The 20,948-nt window shown below is 35.8% G+C and overlaps 2 protein-coding genes across 30 annotated transcripts in view; one reads left to right on the forward strand and one right to left on the reverse strand.

Moving 5' to 3' along the window:
* LOC116425946 (uncharacterized) overlaps positions 1-20,948 on the forward strand; it is a 262,805-nt gene that overhangs the window by 206,817 nt on the left and 35,040 nt on the right. The window lies entirely within an intron of this gene.
* On the reverse strand, positions 8,097-15,252 carry LOC143176937 (neuronal pentraxin-1). Of its 4 annotated transcripts, none has more exons than XR_013001500.1 (5): positions 14,921-15,252; positions 12,447-12,552; positions 11,234-11,442; positions 9,280-9,892; positions 8,097-9,209 (listed from the first exon to the last, which is right to left on the reverse strand). XR_013001500.1 is itself a non-coding variant. In XM_076374599.1 (4 exons), the coding sequence occupies exons 1-4, from the start codon at positions 15,062-15,064 to the stop codon at positions 9,347-9,349; spliced, it is 1,005 nt and encodes a 334-aa protein (XP_076230714.1). In that variant the 5' UTR covers positions 15,065-15,252; the 3' UTR covers positions 8,097-9,346. The 4 variants fall into 4 exon arrangements, 2 of the variants coding, with proteins under 2 accessions (XP_076230714.1, XP_076230715.1); XR_013001499.1 differs by having other exon boundaries at positions 8,097-8,349; positions 8,997-9,892; XM_076374599.1 differs by having other exon boundaries at positions 8,097-9,892.

Here is a 20,948-nt window from a genome sequence, read left to right on the forward strand (position 1 = left end):
CTTCTTATAGACTTATATAGACCTATAGTCTCTTTAGACTTTCGATACTCTTCTTGGACTTAGCATAGTCCTCTCAGACTTATCATAGTCCTCTCAGGCTCTTCACGGTCCTCTCAATCTTACTATTTCTATAGTCTTTTCACAATTTCCACAACTTTCCCATAGTTCTGTGTACTCTCTGCACAAATCTTCTTGTCAATCTTCACGTCTTTCACAATTCTTCTACACTCTTCTCGTAGTCCTTACAACCCTCCCGTGATCACGTTGCAATCCTCGTAATCTTCTCATAGCTTTCCTACACTGCTCACAATCTCCTTTCTAGACACTTCACAGCCACGCCGTGATCCCTTTCAATCTTCACCACCTTGAAATGCCTGTTCAATCCTTTCACAGCCCTCGGAGTCCAGACAATAATACTTGGCCGTCGAAAACGAAGAAATCGGCGTTCTCGCAACACCGTTAATTATCTGTCAGAACAATTGCGAAATCTTACTCGGAGGTCCAGCTAAAGTGTTCCGAGGTCGTGCGCCTTTTTCCTCCGACGATCCTGGAGAAAACCGGATCGATCCCTTCCGAATGCAGTGTGCATCACCCTTGACCCGAGCATCACTGACCAGGAAGGTCCTGTTTTGCTCGCTTTCCCTTTTCCCTTTCGAACATCCGAAGGAACTTTCTTAACACATTGCAGACTAGTTGTTTTGTCGGCAGCCATGCTCAGTAACTACATAGTACCTGTTCATCTTCTTGCTTTTAACATTCACGAGTTATTTATGGCTTGTATAAGGTCAGAAATGATCATTAACAGTATTCCTAACATTCTTCTGTATATACCTATTTTTACCAAGATGTAATTTAAAGAAATCTATTAAATCATGCATTATAATCCAATAAATAATTTAATAGAGTATAGTAAATAATTTAACATAATCCTATAGTATAGTAATAGAAACAGATATCGCCAAATTCAGTTAACAATCGTTATAAGAAAAGTCAAAAAGTTAACTGAGGGGAAACTATTGAAAATAATTTTAAATTACAATTTTGGGAGGTGAAAACAGCGTTAAGATATTATGAATTAGAGATTTATGGTTTGTGTAGAATTAAATCATCGCAAAATATTTAACTTCTGGATACATTTTAGATTGCATACATTTCTAAAATATGCATTTCTTTGACATCTTTACTTGTTAAAGCTATGTCGAATCACAAATGTGATTGACTGATCCAGATGGCAAAGTCTACACGAATAAGAGATCTAGATAATTTATTGAAAGCATTTTTCAACAAGTCGACAATCTTTCTTCAGTCTGTTTCTTTAACCCTTCGAGGATAAGTGCTGACTCATCCACTTCAAGTTTTCGTATTTACAACTGAAACTTGCGAAATCATAATTCGGTCATTTAAACAACGGAAGATCATTGCATATTTGTTCCCCTTTCTGATATTTAAGACTGCAATCCATAATATATTTTTCTATAGAGGAAGTTTTTCTTCGTCTGCAAAGAGCGATCAACAGTTACGAACTCTTTATTATCTTGCTTTGCAAAAGAAAATTCCTTGCCTCGGTGGAAATGAAAGGCGTGTATTCCATTTTTACGCGTCAATCCTTTCAACGGTGATTAGTTGGACATTATGTTCTTACGTGTTGCAGGCTATTGACCTTTCATCATGAAAGATACGTCGAATTGAATGAATTTGCACTTCCCAGGGAAATATTGTATTGATTTTATAAGCATTTCGTAAGCGGATGAGGTTGAAATTTATTTCACGTCATGCATTTTTTTCTTATTCCTAGCCATGAAAGCAAGTACGTGAATAAATACTTTCCTCTTTCATAGAATCCGCAATATAATAGACATCGTTACTGCGAGACAATGTTTATTGCTAAATTCCGTTACGTACCTTTATAGAATACATTCAGATAGTAATGAATTGAAAAACGTCATTATCGAAACATCTATTTTAAATAAATAAATGTTTGTCCGGCGCCAGCTGCCATTGCCCAATATTCTGTTGCACAGAAAGAGTGTCATAAGTCTTTCTTTTTTTTCCCATTTTACGATGACTGCATCAATGCTTCAGTGCATTTTCCGTCTAGACTGAATGTAAATAATGAAAATCTTGATAGCTCGAACGTGGGGACTTGCAGTCGTGATTATATAACCATGCGTTGGATATGCAGATGAGAAAAGGGTGTAACTACGTTTATTGTTATTGCTGTGGTGTTTTATGAATTGTTGATAAAAGAAGCTAAAGTTGAATATGTCAAATTTATTTCGGATTTTCATCGCGTTGTTAAGAGGAAAAAATAGGAGAGAATCTTATAATCCAAATTTTAACTATGGAAACATTCTTCTAGTTAATATGAATAATGTAAAGTAAATAATAATAATAACAACAATAATAATAACAATAATTATAACACGTATTATTATTATTAAAAAATTATCATAATAAATATAATAACATAACGTTATAATAATAGAAATAATATACAGTTACCACAAATAATAAAATAACATAAATAGCACAAATTGAACATAAACAATACGACAATAAAAATACTACAAACACAAGCTAACCACTGCAATAATGAATAAGAGTTCGACTCCATAACATATTCTCCTGCAACAGGAGCAACGGGCAACAGACTCCCCGTTCAAAGAATTCACCAGCGCTTCCATCTTCCGCCAATCCCTTTCAATTTTCGCAAAAACCCAGCTTCCACCGTTCACTCCGTAATTAATTTAAATTCCCCGCACGCGGATTCAGTCGCCGATGAATCACGACCAGCGACGAACGCAAACGTCGTGTCGCGAAGTCCCACGAGCGATCGGTACCGGAAGTCACCGGCGACATTCGCGAGAGAGAAGAAAGTACCCGCCGGTAAACGGATACGCGCCGGGTAGGGGGGAAACCCGGTTCGGAAATAACTCGGAGTCCACCGAAGAGAAAAAATCGACTAACTTCTTCGACGAGACGCCGAGGGGGCGGTGGGGGGATGGGCTCACGCATGCATGCCTTTCTCTCTTCGTTTCGCTGTTCGTCGCGCGATCTCTAGACGTCTCCTTTCTCCGGAGAGCCTTCTACCGGAAGGAAGGACGGAAAGACGGGCCACCGGCGAAAGGAAGACTCACCCTGGAAAATGAAAGTCGGTTCGACGGTTTAATTGAACGCCGCAAAAATGTTATTCCTCCGCGGAATTAATGTCTTTCATTCGTAACCCCTCGTCTCATCCGTTCCACTTACGAACACTTTGTCGCTTTCGCGATGATAGAGGTGCGTGTTCGCATCGACACGGTTTCCCGCCTTCGCGGCCGACGTGGAAATTGTTGGATACCATGGGATTTTCGTTTCTTCGGTGTCGATAAGGGTCTTTGTATGAGTTTTCTTTTATAGGGGTTTTCGTGCGGTTGTTGAGGACTTGTTGTGTGAAGGTATTTTCTTGTGGGATTGTGCGATGTTGATTTCAATTAGAATTGATGTTTGGGTATCTTCGTTTTTGTGAGGTCTGATGTTTGGAGATTTGTTTGTTGGGTGGTTTAACTTGGGAGTGACTAGATCTCTGTGACGACCTGACATTTTTGTTACTTGTGTCGTAGCGTGTTTTGTAAAGGACGTTTTGGTAGCCGTTCAGTCAGCTGTTTGATCAAATTTGATTAACGCGTGTCTTTTAACACGCACGTTTGTTAAATATTTTTATTGCACAGTGAATTTTTGTTTTTAACACCCTGTATATTTCCATATTTTCATTGTATCACACTGTACCAATTAAATCTACATTTCAAAATAGATAGACGATGCAATAATTGAAAGAATACCTGTTTCCTTAGTAAAATTCCACATTCCATACACCTCCACACCTTCATTACATCACACTACACAAATCAAACTGAAATTTCCAAAATTTGAGTAACCAGTTAACTACATACCAGTTTCTTCGACAAAATTAATTTTTCCAATTTTTCCTTTCTTTCCAACAACTCGTACATTTCCACACTTTCATCGCGCCACCCAGTACCCGGAGCTAATCTCTCATCACGGAAAGACAGTGTTCCAAGTTTTCACTTTCAGTAAATGGACTAGCCAAGTAGTCCTCTCAGAGCCAGAAAAAGAGGTATGCCAACGACAAGCCGACGGCGACGCGACATGTCGGTCTTGTTACAATGCCTGCCGGGTACGCATGTAACAGATGCGTTATTGCGCAACCCAACATCCGTTGTTCGGTCCGGTCCACCGGACCGGTGATTCGACCAGCAGGACGCTTAACCGAAACTTTCACCTCGCTCCGGGAATATTTCTCAACGTATGATTACGCTTCGCGTGTTTCCCCCTGGCGTCTCGTGACTCCCGGATACGATTCGACCAACCCAGACCCTGAAATTCGGTTCCGTAGCCGGTTTCGTTCTAGGGCACACGCCGACTGCCACCATTTATCTACGATCTAAGAGGTCTATAAAGGTCGGCCTCGCTGCAACGCCAGCGAATTTCGGTTTCACTGGACACCCACGTCACTTTCACTTTCACCGAATCGTCGGACGTTGTTCCCGGCCCATTTTCCCGCCTTTTCGAGATACAAAATGGCTGACGTACTTAAACCTTTCACATACATATACGGTTTACAGGTTTTTAGGTGGATCTTTAGTTTGGGGAAATTTTGTGATCGTAATTTTTGGATTAATATTTATTTATTTGTAATGAAGTGTTTAGTGATATTCGGTGAAAGAGACACAAAAGTGTATATATTGAACTATCCAACATGGCAGAATTTAGAATTCTCTTTCATTGATTACTCACGTAATAAAGTTATTTTTGTCGGAAATGTTTACGTATACCAATTTGTTCACTTTAGTCCTACAGTAAAAGTCGCGTGGAATCTCTATAAAAGCAGTAACAATTTTTCTATTAACTAACAAACTCGTCAGGTGAACACCTTAACCTTCCTTTCACCCAGACCGAAAAATTCTTACGCACATCAATCTGTTCAATTTAGTACTTCACTGAAAGCCCCATGAAATCTCCCTAAATCTAATAACAATATTTGTGTAAACTAACAAACTCGTCAGGTGAACAGCACTCACCTCATTTAGACTGTTTAAACTACGTCGTGTCTCAGGTACTGGCAAAACATTCAACAGCTCTCGGAGATCGATTAAGCGCCTGGATTCCAGAATACCGGAAGCCATCCGTAGCGCCGCGGCCATTTTACATAATGGACAGTGAATAGATTGCACAATAATTATGGTGGGCCGAGTACCCGCGGCTAGACGCGAGGGTATTGATCGCGCGAGCGCAGTGTGCGCATTTAGGATCAAGAAAGGAAGTTGCCTTTTCGGGGTTAAAACGGCGCACCGCGGGCAGTGCCTCGATCGCCGACGGCTATCGATCAATCCGGGATCTAAAGAACCGAATCGAGAAAGCTGACGGAATAAAAATCGCGGAATGATCGTGTCGCAAATGATCACGTTTCGGCCGCAATTTAGGACGCTTACGTGATCTACCGTGGCAACGATCGAGTTTCTCAGGTCCTAGCTTGAATTGCGATCGATGCAATGATCGTTAGTCCTATGACAGCGGTTCTTAACCTACGGATCGCAACTTAAAATTGGGTCGTTCGTCGTTTTTAACACTGGACCTACAGCTACAAGTCAAAGTGACTGATTTCAGTGTTGTCATTTTGATATCTTGAGAGTGTTAAATATTCGAAATGATTTAAAAAATGAATAGTTTCAATTGAATACTATAATGTATATAGAATGGAAATGAGAAAAATGTACTACAATTTTTAGAAGGGCTTTGTTAATATTTTATAAATCGTAATTATAAGGACATAAAATATTTCGTATGTATTTATTGTTTCCTTTACGTATTGGAGGTTTTTCTTAGGAAATTAGATATTTATTGTAATTAATAGTTGTAGTTATTGTTCATTTTGATTAACAATGGTATTTTATGAAATTTTTCTTGGTTTGCGAAACCGAATTGTTTACCTTTATTTAGGTCGTGGGTATAAAAGGTTAAGAACCACTGTTCTGTGGTATCAGGCACTTGGTTATTGCTCGCTCGTTGCTGGCTTATTGCTCGGTTGGCGGTTAATTGGTGATTAAAAGTGATTAGCTGTAATTAAAAGGGATTTGCTATGTGGGTTTTTGGGTCTTCTAGGCGTTCGATGGCAATCGACCACACTGATCCGTGAAATGATCGTTGATCTTTGGATCGGTGGCTGCGATTAGATTGCGTTGTAATTTGATTTTAATGGGAGCATTCGTGTGATTGGAGGATTTTGTAATTAGTGAATCGTGGGCTTTTATGCAAATGTACATTTTGCTAGAGATTTTGGAAAAGCCAACATTAAAGATCATGGAATTTTCTTCGTGAATGAGTTTAGTGAATTAAAAGTAAAATTAGACTAGATTAAATTTGAATATTATTTCTGTATTATCATATTTTGAAGGTTTTAATAATGGTGCATTATAAATTCATGAAATTCAGTCCAGTAATTAAGTAGCTTTCCCCTCGGAGTTGCACAATAATTAAAATATTTTGATTATATTAATTCATTAAAATTCTAATGAAAATAGGATATCAAGGAATCTACAGGGTGTTCTAAAAGTAAAGATCCATACTCACTCAGATTTTACTTTTTATTTTAAAAATACATCAAATGTACAATTTGCATCTCAAAAACATTTCAATAACATATATTAGTTTACATAAATAGATAAATTTGAATACACTATGTACAGTAACATTCAATAACAGAACCTAAAAGATCCCTCAACTTGGAAGACACGTTATTCAACAAATAATTTAATATTAGTTACTTGCTATTAACGTTTAATTACCACTGTTAACCTCTTGCCTTACGATAATTACCTAAACGGATAGGAGTTCCAACATATATAAGAAATAAAGTTTTAACAAAATAGAATTTCCTGTGGACAGTTGAAAACGAATCAAATTAATATTTACTAAACACAATGTGAAAATTTCGTTACAAATTTCTGACTTAATGTTACAAGGCAAGGGGTTAATTTTAATTATAGACTCTTCTTAATCTGAATAAATTATTTTTCTCTACCTCAGACGCTCTTTTCCGGATGACTGTACACAGATACTGCTCTCAGCAAAAACACACACGCACACCTGAGCAAACGGTTGCAACGGAAGGAAAAAAAGTGGAAGTGAACGTGTTAAAACGCGAACAATCGTCGCGCGGGAGACCCACGGCGACCGCAAAATGGCCGTCGAGTTTCGCAATTCCCACCCGAGAAAAATGGCCTCCGTAATCCCGTTGCGTGTCCCGACGAACAATGTTGGCCATTATTCGAATAAAACTTTATTTGCATAACAATAACGAACAATGAATTAACCGTTATTCTCTTATTCGTTATCTACCATTCATCATTTTTTATCGCGTTCAAATATTCGGTTAATAGCGTGCCAAATCAACGCCAATGTCATTTACGTTTCTCACGTTATTAGTAGGTCACCCCATAAACAATGTCGTTTTCTATATCACTTTGTTATTTTTTAATGTCATGTTGAAAGTTGCATTGAAACGTGGATCAAAAAATGGGGAAAGGTGACACACAATGATAATGTGTACGTCAACGACTGAAAAATAAACGTAATATTCTATATTTTATATTTTCATAATATAAAATATTTATTATATGAATTATTGATATTATTCATATCATGATATATTCATATTATGAATAATCATTCATAATATGAAATATTCTATATTTTCTGATTAGATAACAACGATATTTTTGGAAACTTGCTTAAAGAGAAATTACTCGTAAATTACAGAATAAAGCTGTTTCATTTCAGTATTCCACATCGATGCATTATGGAAAGGTTAATTTAAAGAAACGACGTTATTTATGGAATAATACAATATATGCAGCGTTGTGTAGAAGTTGTGCAAAATAAAGATTAGAAAATTCTGAAAAAATTCAATCAACTTATTATCTGTGAATGACGAATAAATTAATTATTCGTTATTCGCGAATAACAGTCGGGTTGAATTTATTTCTTACTATTTTGAATGACATTTGCTTAACGCTGCCAGCGAAATCGTTCCGATGACGGTTGTCCCGTTGAAAGAAACTCGCCCTAGATGGATTTGCGGATGCAGGCTCGTGAGAAATCGTTGCGAAACCAACACGAACACGTCTCCTGCACGTAACGCGTGGCATTGTGTCGCCACGAGTGTTTTCCGCGTCAGGCTTCGACACTTAAGCTGCCCCACCATTTTCAATCTTGAGGAACAGACTCTTTCTCTCACTTGCACGATCGATTTTTTTTTGTTCACCCTTTATACTGCGATTCATTAGGTAACTGCGAATGTGTAAGAATCTCTGCTGAGAATTTATTGTTAACACTGGAACTGCCAGATAAATCAATATGACCAGTTGTTAATTTCTTTTTTTAGAATTATTGAAAAGCTAATGCAAAATTGAAACTAATTGAGTAATGCGCAAATTGAGTTGTAAATTATTCGAAATCTCAATAGCTGCACTTTTAGAGGCTCTACAAGAAAATTAAATAGTCTATTTTGACTGCTCGATAGTTTTGACGTTAAAGGTTTTACACGTTTAACAATCGACCAATCAAATGTTAGTTAATATAACTTTGCTTTCGAACCTCGAGGGTTTCTTCATGAAATTATAAATAATGGAGATATTTACACGTTGGTTTGAAGTACTCAAATTTTTGTTGAAGGGATTTCTGTACTGTATAAACTACTAGACCTCTCTAAATGCTCGTTGGTTGAGTTTGGAAGCGAGTATCTTGAGAGGCGCTGCTACTATGTCTTCAAATCACACTAGCTCAAAACTTGAAAACACAATTTCTGTGTTACCAGTAGTAACACGATAAACATTTTCAGGGATACGGTACTGTTCACAACACAAACATCGAGTTTTCACGTTTCGAAGGTACTCGTTGAGATAATAAATAATAAATTCTGCTATATTTAAAAGTACCTTATATTCTCCTCCAACTGTCACATCTCCATAAATCTCACCAAATATTGAAAAAGTATCTTATTCTTTCCCTTAACTGCCACATCTTCGTAATTCACTTCAAATATTAGAAAATCGATGCTTATATCATGAAAAGTATCACACCTCTCTAAATGCTCGCCTGCAGCTCGAAGTAACGAACATCTCGACAGATGAACGAACATCTTAACCCTGCTGTATCATACCAAGTTATTTTCTCAAGAAACTTAACAAATTAGTTTCTATATTATAAATAATATCAGACCTCTCAAGATATTCGTCCATGGTCCCGAGTAACGAGCATACACAGTGGCACTCCTCTAACGAATCCTTCAGAAGTCCCCACACTTGCTATTGGCATTTTTGACAGTCGCTCCACCAAACACTCGAACAGGTGTCCTGGTCCAAGATATGAGCATCAGTTTGCCACCAATGAAGGGACTCCCTCTGCCAATTTCGCATCGAACGTAGGACAATTTAACTAATTGCAAGCCTAATGGCTCGTGCTTCAGCGCAGGCACTTCTTGCAGTTCGTCTTCGTGCCAGGGAACAATTATTTTCGACTGAAACCTCGAATTTAGGGCCTGTGTCGAGCGGCCTGGTCGATGAGGCTGGAGTGGCAGAATTCTTTCTCCAAAGATGATGCTTCGGGGCACTGGCTTCGGTGAAATTTTAGTGAACATTGGGGTTATAGGATGACTCGACACTGGAGGCAACGTGTTCTTTGAATCATGGCTTAGAGGATCGAAAGCTGATGCTAGCACCAGATTGAATCCTAAGACTGTTCCTTCGATACCCTCTTCTAAGCCTTTATCAAAGTCTGTGTACTCTTGGGCTAGCACAATGTCTCCTTTGCTAGGTATCACGTGACCTACAGTCTGAAAATGATTGAGAATAATTTTAATAATATTTTTATTGATTTCTGCGATTTTTAAAACGTCGAATGCGATTGAAGTAACCGGTGACCCCAAACCGAATCGGATTACTGTAGTTCATTCGATTAAACTATGATTATTTGAAAAGATTTCTATGTTATAAATAATACTGCCTAATGCGGTGACAGCTAAATGAACATGCAATAATAATAATGCAATTCAATCAAATGATTTAAATGTATTTTGCTTTATGAAATCGCGCAGCATTCAACGTGTTAATGATGCTTTAATCGAGGTTTGTGTTGATTTTTAATTGAATTCGTTTGTAATTAATATTTATGCTAATCTTAATAATAACTTGTATTAATTTTGAATGTAGCCTAGTTTTTTCAGGGTTACCAATTTCATTTAATTTTCTGGTAATTGCTGGTTTGGTTAAACGATCATTAGGAACTTTAATTTATATATTAATAGAAAGTTATAAATAAGTGATTATAACTGTTTATAATAGGTTGTAATAATTAGTCTTCCACATAACTGGCGAGTTTATAGTTATCAATTACAGTTTCACAATTCTTTACACTGATTGTCGTAAACAGACTGTTTACAACTTTTCTTATGTAACTTTCGCTCCCTAATTTCTTATATAACAGCTACTCTTCAATAAATCCTCGAAGGGGGTCAATAATATGAACAAATCGTTTCCAGCAGCAAGTCGGACCGTTCACAAATTAACAACTTTCAGAAGTCTATACAAAAACGGTTCACCTCTGATCAAAGAGTAAAAACTATTACTCTATCAAAAGATAAAACCTTAGTCAGTAAAAACAATATTAATCCTGTAATCTTCATATGAAACAATGCAAGGTAATAAAATTAATAAAGAATCAACCCGTTTGCATCACATGGCATAATAGAAAGTCTTTAATTATCAAATTTTCCACTTTTTATTGTATCTAAATAATTCCAGAGCGTAGAGATCATAATCATAAAGTGAAATAAAAAATAATGATAATAATCTAATGATAATATAATAATATTGATTGACTGTTTATTAACAATCTACTTTAAAAAAGATATTACAATACCTACGTTAATGATGCAAGTAAGTTAATAAACGATACAAATTGAGGAAATAGATGAAATGCATAATAAATAAAAAGAAAATTAAATATACATTTAAAAAGCGAAGATAAGGATATGCAGAATAATTGTCGAAAGACAATGTAGCTCGAGATTCACAGGTGACAGAATGATGGAGTGCATAAGAAGCAATTCAAGTGCACACGGTGCAATTTCCTGAACCGATAGCGATCTCCGGTGATCTTCTTCGCTCGTACGAACCTCTTCCGAGCGGCCTTGAACCCAGAGCTGCCCGTTCACCCACAGAGCGTAACGACCGGCCTGATTCTCCCAGCTCTGGCACAGGTGGTACCAGCGGTTCTCGTGAATGTCGGTCGGCGCCACGAACACCTCTATTCCCCCGATCTCTAGGTGAACACTGCGCCCGTGGGACGAGATCCAAGCTCTGACCAAACGGTCGCGTTCATCCTCTGTCGGAATTGGAAACGGACAGTTTAAAGATCGATACAGTTCACAGTACCAAGAAAAATTGGGTAAATTAAAAGTCAGGGAGATTAAGATAATTAGAAAGTAAGAAAAATTTGAATAATTAGGGAAATTAAGATAATTAGAAAGTAGGAAAAATTAGATTTAATTTTCTACTTATATAAAGTTAGTTATCAAAATCCGAATATCTAGTAATAGACCCATTAATATATTAATAAATAATTCATAAAAACAATCAGGAACTATTTTAGTATCATTCTTTTCAAATAGAAAGTGCGGGAAAGTAATAGAAATTCAAACACTACCATTGATATCTCAATAAGTTCCTTAATTAAAATGGAAAGTATATCTTGCTTGGCATCACTGATTAACAATCACACAAATTTCAAACTCGCTATTACCAAATACAACATTCACATTACGTATAATATAAAAATAGGCATTTTTACTATAAAGGAAGCATTATTAAATTTATAATAACCGTATTATACAAGCATGTTATTAGCTTTATTATAAAAAGACCTTTATTACACAAAAGAAGCATAAAACTCGGAATTTCTATTATAAAACTCGACGCGTGCACAACTGTATCATTATCCCATAACCAATAATAACAATCACCGAACTGTACAATTACTGTTTTCAAAGATATGCGTTTTAAAAAACCTCCCTCTTATAGCTCATATTTTCCAAATTGCACTGTCAATACCAAGCAACGGTGCATCATACACAACCGCACAAAGCTCAACTGATAAAAGCGTTTCACACTATGAAACAAATGTTCCAACGACAAAAGCAAAAGGAAGAGAAAAAAAGGAACTGTCCGATAAAAAAGTTTCATAGTTCTATCGGAACCAGTTCGAAAAGTAGGCGAATGAAATTCCAACGAGATTGCTTCTCTCGGAGTTTTCCGTTGCGCGGAAAATCGGATCCGATTCGTTTCCCCTCTCTTTTTTTTTGTCTCCTTCCATCCTCGGATTTTACTCACTCGAGTAGGAGAAGACGGAATGAGGGTGCGCTAGGTCATCCGACTTGATCCATAGACAGAACGTAAACTCAGTTAGCTCCGGGACCGGCAGCTCCCATCTGAGGAACTGGAAACCATACTTTTAGTTTACTCCGTTGGACTTAAACGGGGAACTCTGTCGCAACTGGTCAAATTTGAAGCGAACTACGTGGCGTTATGTGGGCCGTTCGATTATGGAAGCAGTGTGACTCCATTTTTGGGGAAACTGGGGAAACGAGAAGTTTACGAATGCAGTTTGGAGCGAAGTTTTAATTTGTAGCTGATTTCGGAACGTTGAATGTAACTAGGAATTTGTAATGAGCTTGAGAATGTTGAGTGTAGCTAGGAATTTGTAATAGGTTTGAGCATGTTGAGTGTAGCTAGGAATTTGTAATAGGTTTGAGAATATTGAATGTAGCTAGGAATTTGTAATGGGTTTGAGAATGTTGCAGGTTATTTAGAATTTGCAGTGAATTTGAGAATGTTGGGGGTTATTAAGGATTTGTAATGGATTTAAGAATGTTGGAGTTCATTAAGAATTTGTATCTGATTTGGGAATGTTGAGTGTAGCTGGGAAATTGTAATGAATTTGAAAATGTTGGAGGTTGTTAAGAATTTGTAGTGGATCTAAGAATCTTGAGATTCATTAAGAATTTGTAATTGATTTGAGAATGTTGAGATTTATTAAGAATTTGTAATGAATTTAAGGATGTTGGAGTTCATTAAGAATTTGTAACAGATTTTAGAATATTGAGGGTCATTAAGAGTTCGTAATGAATTTGAGATTGTTGAGGTTTATTAAGAATTTGTAACGAATTTGCAACTGAGGTTCATTAAAAAATCAATGAATTACTGCATAATAATCGAATTACAGGTATACAATAAATATCCACAAAAAAGGGAAGTCAACAATTATATCAATGAATATTACACAATTGATTACTTTTTAATATTCAAATAACATACACATGAAATAAATATCCACGTAGAAAAGGAATTTAAAACTCATTTCAATTAGCATTGCTCAATTAATTATTCTTAAATCGAGTTACGAGCGTAAAGTAAATATTCACACAAAAAGGGGATGTAAAAATGATTTCAATGTATATTACTCAGTGGATCACTCTTAAATTGAGTTACAAGCATAAAATAAATATCCACAAAAAAAAAGGAAATAGTATTACGTTATGTTCGTGACAAATGGCCCATAAATTAAGCGACAGGTAGTTCGAGAGTGCGAAACTAACGGCGGGTACATTCATTGCCAACCGAGCCCACCTATATTTCCATCAACGACGTAGAGAACGCAGCGACGTAACCGTAAGAAACTAGATCAGGGGCTTCGCGTGCGAACGATCGCTTTCTAAGCTTTCTTCGGACAGCAGGGGATTTCGTAACGGACACGGTCCTGATTGCAAATTTGCATTTCTCGGGAGAAGAAATTTTTCGACGATGCTTTACGACCGTGAAGAAAATATATCTAGAGAGTTAGTCATGTTTATGGATGTTCTTGTCCTTCTTTTACTCTTAAGAGAATTTGCTGTTCGTCTGATACAGGATTTATTGGACCATTTAGTAGGTTAGTGACTGTTTTTTGGTAGTATATTTTTAAACTAGTATTGAGGTACGTAAAGAAGTTTATAAAAAAGATGTTTTTGTTTATGAAATTTGAAAGAAATGAACGTTTTATAGAGCTTATGAATTGTAGAATAAATGGTAATGTTTTTGATGTAATTGTAATGAGAAAAAGTGGAGAATAAATTTCTTTTTAGTGAGAGTAGTTTTTGCTGCCTCGTATATTATATCCCTTTAATTAGTTTAATTTAAAATGAAAATGTTTAAGAGAGAACAGATAATATTACTTTTTATGGGTCTCTGGAGACTGTTTATTTTTTGAGGATATTTTTATAAAGAAATATTATAATTAGTTCATAATGATAGCTGATGACAGAAAATGAGTGGTTGCTATTGCAAATCATAAAATTCAGGTACAATAATCTCAAAGATCCCAAGAACTTCAGATTATTAAATTACAAATCACAACAAACAAAATAATTCACAATTGCATAATAAAGTCTGATCAAATAAGGGTAGTCTCTGACACTTATCAATCTTCATATATAACGTACTTCTATTAATTTATTTAAACCTAACTAAAATTTAAATCTTAAATTCTCAATCTATTAAGTACACAATTCATTACATTCTAAATAAATGTAAATTCAAGTAAACCAAATACCACTTCGAATATAACCTTAAATTAAAAATCCCTGAAGTACACAGTCATTCTCTTCTAAACAAATACAGTTTTAAACACACAAATATCATTCCAAACATTAAAAAAAAAATATTTTCGAACTGCCTACAACTTACATCCACTCTCACAACAGCGAACAAAATTCAGCATAAAGTAAAAACATTTCAAATAGGGGTTACCACCACCGCTCAACCCTCACCTGTATGTACCCCTTCTGCGTAAAGTGCACCTTGTGCATAGGCGTTCCACGATGTTTCGATCTTTGCTCCAAGATACACACCCCCTGACTCACCACCAACAACATCAAACATCCTCGAAGTAAAGTCCCAACCCTTTCCTCCATCTTATCCAAACCATCCCCTTTTCCTTCCTCTTATTTAAAAACCCTTCCCTACTCATTCAACGAAGTTCCTTATTCAAAACTTTCTCGAAAGAATGAAAGTACAAGAGAGATTCTATTTATCATCGACTATCGATGCAATGGCCATTGTACTCGCGATCGGCTCGAGGTGGAGGTCCGATGACTGTGCGCGAGTGTGGAACACTAAACAAGCCTGGCGGACGGCCAGTTCAGCCACGACCGAGTTGAGGAACGAGGGAGGGGTGAAGGAGGATCTCCTCCACCTGGAGAACCGAACCGAAACGGGGACCGGTCGTTTAACCCGCGGCCCCCTTGATTTCCACGTGGAGATCGCGGTTTTGGGAACGTCACGCCGGAACCAGCTCCTTCGAGGAATCGTGACAGCGACCTTCCCTTTTCGGGCCGCCGAGTAATTTACTTCATACATCTCCTTATCGAGACGCAATCACTTGCCGCGATGAATCTCGAATGTTTCGGACGCTGAGATTCGGAAGATTTTTTCGAGGATTCGGGTGACTTGGGATTGGAGTGTTTTTTTTGGAGAGTTCGGAGTATTTGGAAATCGTAGTACTTTTTTGTAGCATTTAGGAACTAGAGTGTTTTTTAGAGAATTTGGAGTACTTGGGAGTTGTAGTGCTTTTTTTTTTAATATTTTGGAATTGCAGTATTTCTTGCAGAATTTGGAGTATTCTGTAATTGTAGTATTTTTTACAGAGTTTGGAATATTTAGGAATTGGAACATTTCTTGAAAATTTGGAGTATTTGGGAATTGGAGTATTTTTTAAGAGTTTGTGGTATTTGGAAAATGGAGTATTTTTTGGGAGGTTTGGAATGCTTGATAAGATCGGAGAATATTGATGAGAAGCATTTAAAGGGCATCGATGACAAAGTCCTAAAAACAATATTATACTTCTGATATTTTTAACGCTTACATAATTTTTAACATTATAACGTATCACAATAATATAATAATATCACACATTATAAAAATTTAAATACTAAAACAATATTATAATATTAAAAGTACCAATTCTATGAGTAACACTGTTTCAGTCCAAACATGAATTGCCATTAACTATCAAATGAATGAGCCCATAACAAAAGAATAACTTTAATCTCTTCATCTTTGCTATTAAAATTCAGTTGCAACATTTTATAATGTAGACAACAGCCGAAAAAACTAAATTTAACCTAATAGTCCCTTATCTACAAACATATGAATCGTCTGTACGCTAAAAACGTTAACAAGATCTCAGAAACGTTTGCACAATAAACACGTTAAACTGCAAAACCCAGCAAAGCATAAAAAAAAACAAATGCACATTAAGATCCTTATTTCAGACAAAAACTACAGGCACACAACCACGCCACAACGATCACAGGAAAACAATTTCTCCGTTGACACAAATTCTCATGCCAAATTGGGAGTAGTTCGCGAGTGAGCCAAACGAAAAAAGAAAAAGAAAGAAGAAACAGCGAAAGCGTAATTACGATCGAGGCGAATTGCGTAATACGAGGATTATGTGGTTTCGACGTCTGGACACGATCGTTAGATAATCCAAGGTGTTGAACAAAGTAGTTTCCGATTAAGAATTTATATATGGCTCTTTTGAAATCACGAAAGTCTAAAGTCTTCTAACCTGGATCCAGTGATCGATAAAAATCGTTAAAAAAAACTGAAAGAAAGGAAACCGTGCACTGGGGAGCATTGTCTTCCCAAGCAGGTGCAAAATCTGTCGAGTTGGGAAAAAAAGCAAGTCCACGAACGATAACGAGTGAGTTTATGGATCGTAAAATGGCGGAGAACGGATGGACGCGGTTCACCGCGGCGACAAAATGAGGGATTATTACCGTTCTTGGCCCGTGTCGTTTTCATTGCCAAGCAGCGCGAACGGTTTCCCTTTCTCGAGGCGTTTTCTCCGCGCCCAGAGCACACGCGATCGCGTTCGCGTGGAAATTCCGCATAGCGACGTTTCATCGTGCAACGTTGTTGAGTATTATACTTTTGGAAAACCGGAGAAATAGAATTGCAATAGAAAGTGATTGTTCTTGACAAAATTTCCGTTGTTGAACATTTTGGTATTGGGCATCTAAAAATTTTGATTTTTGTGGACAATTTATGAGCGTCAAATTTATAATTCATGCAAAGTTACTGTTTAAAAGGTTTCGGAAAATTGGAGAAATATAATTGTGATAGAAAGTGATTGTTCTTGACAAAATTTCCGTTGTTGAACATTTTGGTATTGGGCATCTAAAGATTTTGATTTTTGTGGAGAATTTATGTGCGCTAAATTTATAACTTATGCAAAGTTACTGTTTAAAGGGTTTTGGAAAATCGGGGAAATATAATTGCGATAGAAAATGATTTTTCTTGACACAATTTCCGCGTAACGTTGAACATTTTGATATTGGGCATCTAACAATTTTTATTTTTGTAGAGAATTTTATGAGTGCCAAATTTATAATCTATGAAAGTCATAATTCAGTCAATTAAACGATGATTATTTGCAAAAATCTTTATATTATCTATAGCGCTACCTACTGCGATGACATTCGGCAAGATAAACGTGCAATAATAATGAAACGATGCTAATGAAGTAATTTGATATTACATTTTTTTATTTTGTGTATGTTACTACGAGAAATGCCTGAACGTATCGTTTCGAAACTTCGCAGCTTTGATTTGTAATATTCGAAGGATACATAAGGATTTTTTAAAGTGAAAAGGTTCACTTAAACGAAAATTATAGCAGTCCTATGGGAATGATGCCGTACACTGAAATTTATTTATTTTATCAAATTTCATTGTAGTTTTCTAAATCTCGAAACTCAGATTTTACAGATATATCCACAGTTTATACTACAAAGAGAAACCTACTAAACACGTTTGCAGAGTTAAATCAATTAAACAAATCATTTTCGAAATATGTTCTCTCTTATCTCAGACACAGGATGATTTATTTCATGCGAAACGGAAAGAATATTTGAAAAAAAAGTCACGCCTCCAATCAAACAGGATCGGCTGAAAACTAGTTGACTACTTACCGGTTGAACTATCAGTTCACAGAGAAATTAGAATTTCGTGTTTTATATGAAGATTAATCTAATACAGAACATGATCCACGTCGAGGAGAAAGTAATCTACAATTTTTTTTCCAACATTTTTGCTTTTTTATCAGCCTATTTATCAATACCCAGACAAGCAGTAAATATATCAGACTTAAAATAAAAGGAAAGGTGTTAATTAATGGCGATAGTCGAATTGCTTTTATCTGATTCTTTTACTTCAAATCAAATAGTTGCTTACGTTGAGATAACTTTCTATCCGTGATCGTCATTTTCCAGCGGAGCGATTGCACAATTTCGTAAATTCATTTTCGATATCTTCCCGCATGTACTTCGTCCGAATGGATAGATAATATCGCGATGCTTTCCATTCGATCGTATATCATCGTGTTTCCGGCATCTGGATAAATCAAACTTCCCAGTTTGTCGAATTAAAGCAGTTTGGAGGCGTCCAATGTGCTCCTGTCGATACTTTATGCTCAACGCACGCCGAACTGCCTCACGGAATTTGCATAATTGAATACTACGTGACTGTAAACGGGCCATTCTCAGATTTTGAATTTTCTGATTTACGTTCGATATATTTCTTAACCAGTTAGCTGTTTTTGACGAGTACACTCGTCACGAAGGAATAACAGGATTTTGTGTTGCGACGAGTATACTCGTCACGAGTAAAAAGTGCTGATGATTTACCGTTTAAATTGCAGTTTTAGTGAGAACCAGTTCGTAAATTTCAATGTGTTCTGGATATTTAGAAGCCAAGACAAAATAAGTTGAACGAATGAAAAGATATAAGTAATTATTGTGAAAAACTGTGTATAACGTGAACAAAGTAATTGTTTCTTTCTTTGTAGATGTATCGTACTCTAATGATATTCCATGATATTACTCAATATCATTCCACAACAGCAGAACTAACTAATCACTTTCTTGAGTAATTGATTTTTCATGAATTTTTTCCTTTCGTATGCAAACTACCTATATTTAAATAAAGTAAATGAATAAATATTAGTAATAAAATGAAAAAATAAAACAGTCATTTCATTACAATTTAATTTTCTGTTATAACAGCCACGCATACCCTGTGTCTGACGAGTATACTTCATCGCTTACTCCTTGCAACATACTTGAAGTAAACTTTTTAAGGAGTGACAGCCGACTTTCAAGTCGCGACAGCTAACTGGTTAAAAGATGGATAGAAGTTCTGAGGATAGTTGCATGGTTCCAGTAATTTATATCTTTTAAGCTACTATTTTTTAATGATAATCGAGGTTACGTTCGAAAAATCTGTTTATTTCTGTCACCTTTATTATTACAACTTTCTCCTGATTCAACTTGACAAAAAGATACCGTATTCTCTGCATAAACATTAAGGTTATGTTTAAAATTCAAATTTTATTTTTTCATACCTTGTAAAACCATATTTTACTACAGGAAAACAGTTACAACAAATCTTAATTTATAATAAAACTATTAATCAAACTTCTATCAAACCGTTACTCACGCGTGTATTACAAATAACGTGCAGTATATAAATTAGAGCGTTAAAACTCCATACAATTGTATTGCATGTTGAAATGTTATAATTATACTTACAAATATCAAAGCACTACTTTCACAGAATATAATTACTTCATGTAATTACACTTATAATTGCACACATTAAAACTAGAATTTTAATAATAATTACAATAATGATACCTCTATTCTAAAAATGGATCACAAAAGTATCAAATAACGATAGAGAAAATACATAATAAAAATAATTAATCAATACATTTCTATTTTAAATGGAACATTTCCGTAATCTGATTAATACGTTCACCAGCGTTTATTTCAGTGACAATCTCCGCATATATAATATTCTTTTCGACAAATCTAAACAAAATATTGAAGGAATGAAACTGAAACGAATCATTGCGTCCCGAAATATAATACCGTAGCTTATAACTTTAGATAACAATATTTATAGGAACAATGTAATTTTCTATATGTAAAATACAACATTACTACCGTCATAAATATGTGACGCTATTAGCGAACGTATTAAAGGACAATAGAGAAAGACAAATTAATTTTGGCACTCACAGTTTGCTACAAGAACCCTCCAATCAGACCTCGGTGATCCTACGCTGAAAAAGAAACAGCACTTCGCATTTAACACTTTATCCACCGCAAGCCTGCCAACCGTCCTCTCAATCACCAATGCTTAACAATATATGATCTATTAACCCTTTGCGCTGCATAAGTCTTTCATTAAAACTACTCAACATTTTCTAAGAAGATACCAACGACATTCTTTCAAACTGACTTGACGGAGAAATCACACATAAATAGAACGAAACTGATATCTTTCAATATACCACATATGGATACGTTGCACAACGATTAATATTGTAGGAGAAAGAGAATTTTATTTGAAACAGTATAATTATTTCATGACAACTCGCAATAAAACAAACCACAAATCAAGCAACTGTTTCAAACAAGTGTCCTGCGGACACTTCAGTAGCACCGTTTTCATTGGAATGCTACTGAAATAGAGTATTAGATATGAAGGAGGAAGAGAATTTTATTTGAAACAGTATAATTATTTCATCACAGCTCACAATGAAACAATCGACAAATCGAACAACGCACACACTATTTATACACTCAGACTCTTGTCTCATTCGCACACTTTCTAAAACATTCTTTCATTACCATGCATTAACTTCACGTATATTTGGAATATTCTAGATTCATAAAAAACGAACATTATTAACATAAAAATCAATGCAAAAAAAATCAATTTAGATTT

Source organism: Nomia melanderi, chromosome 2 (assembly GCF_051020985.1).
Source record: "Nomia melanderi isolate GNS246 chromosome 2, iyNomMela1, whole genome shotgun sequence".
In the NCBI taxonomy this organism is placed as follows: domain Eukaryota; kingdom Metazoa; phylum Arthropoda; class Insecta; order Hymenoptera; family Halictidae; genus Nomia; species Nomia melanderi.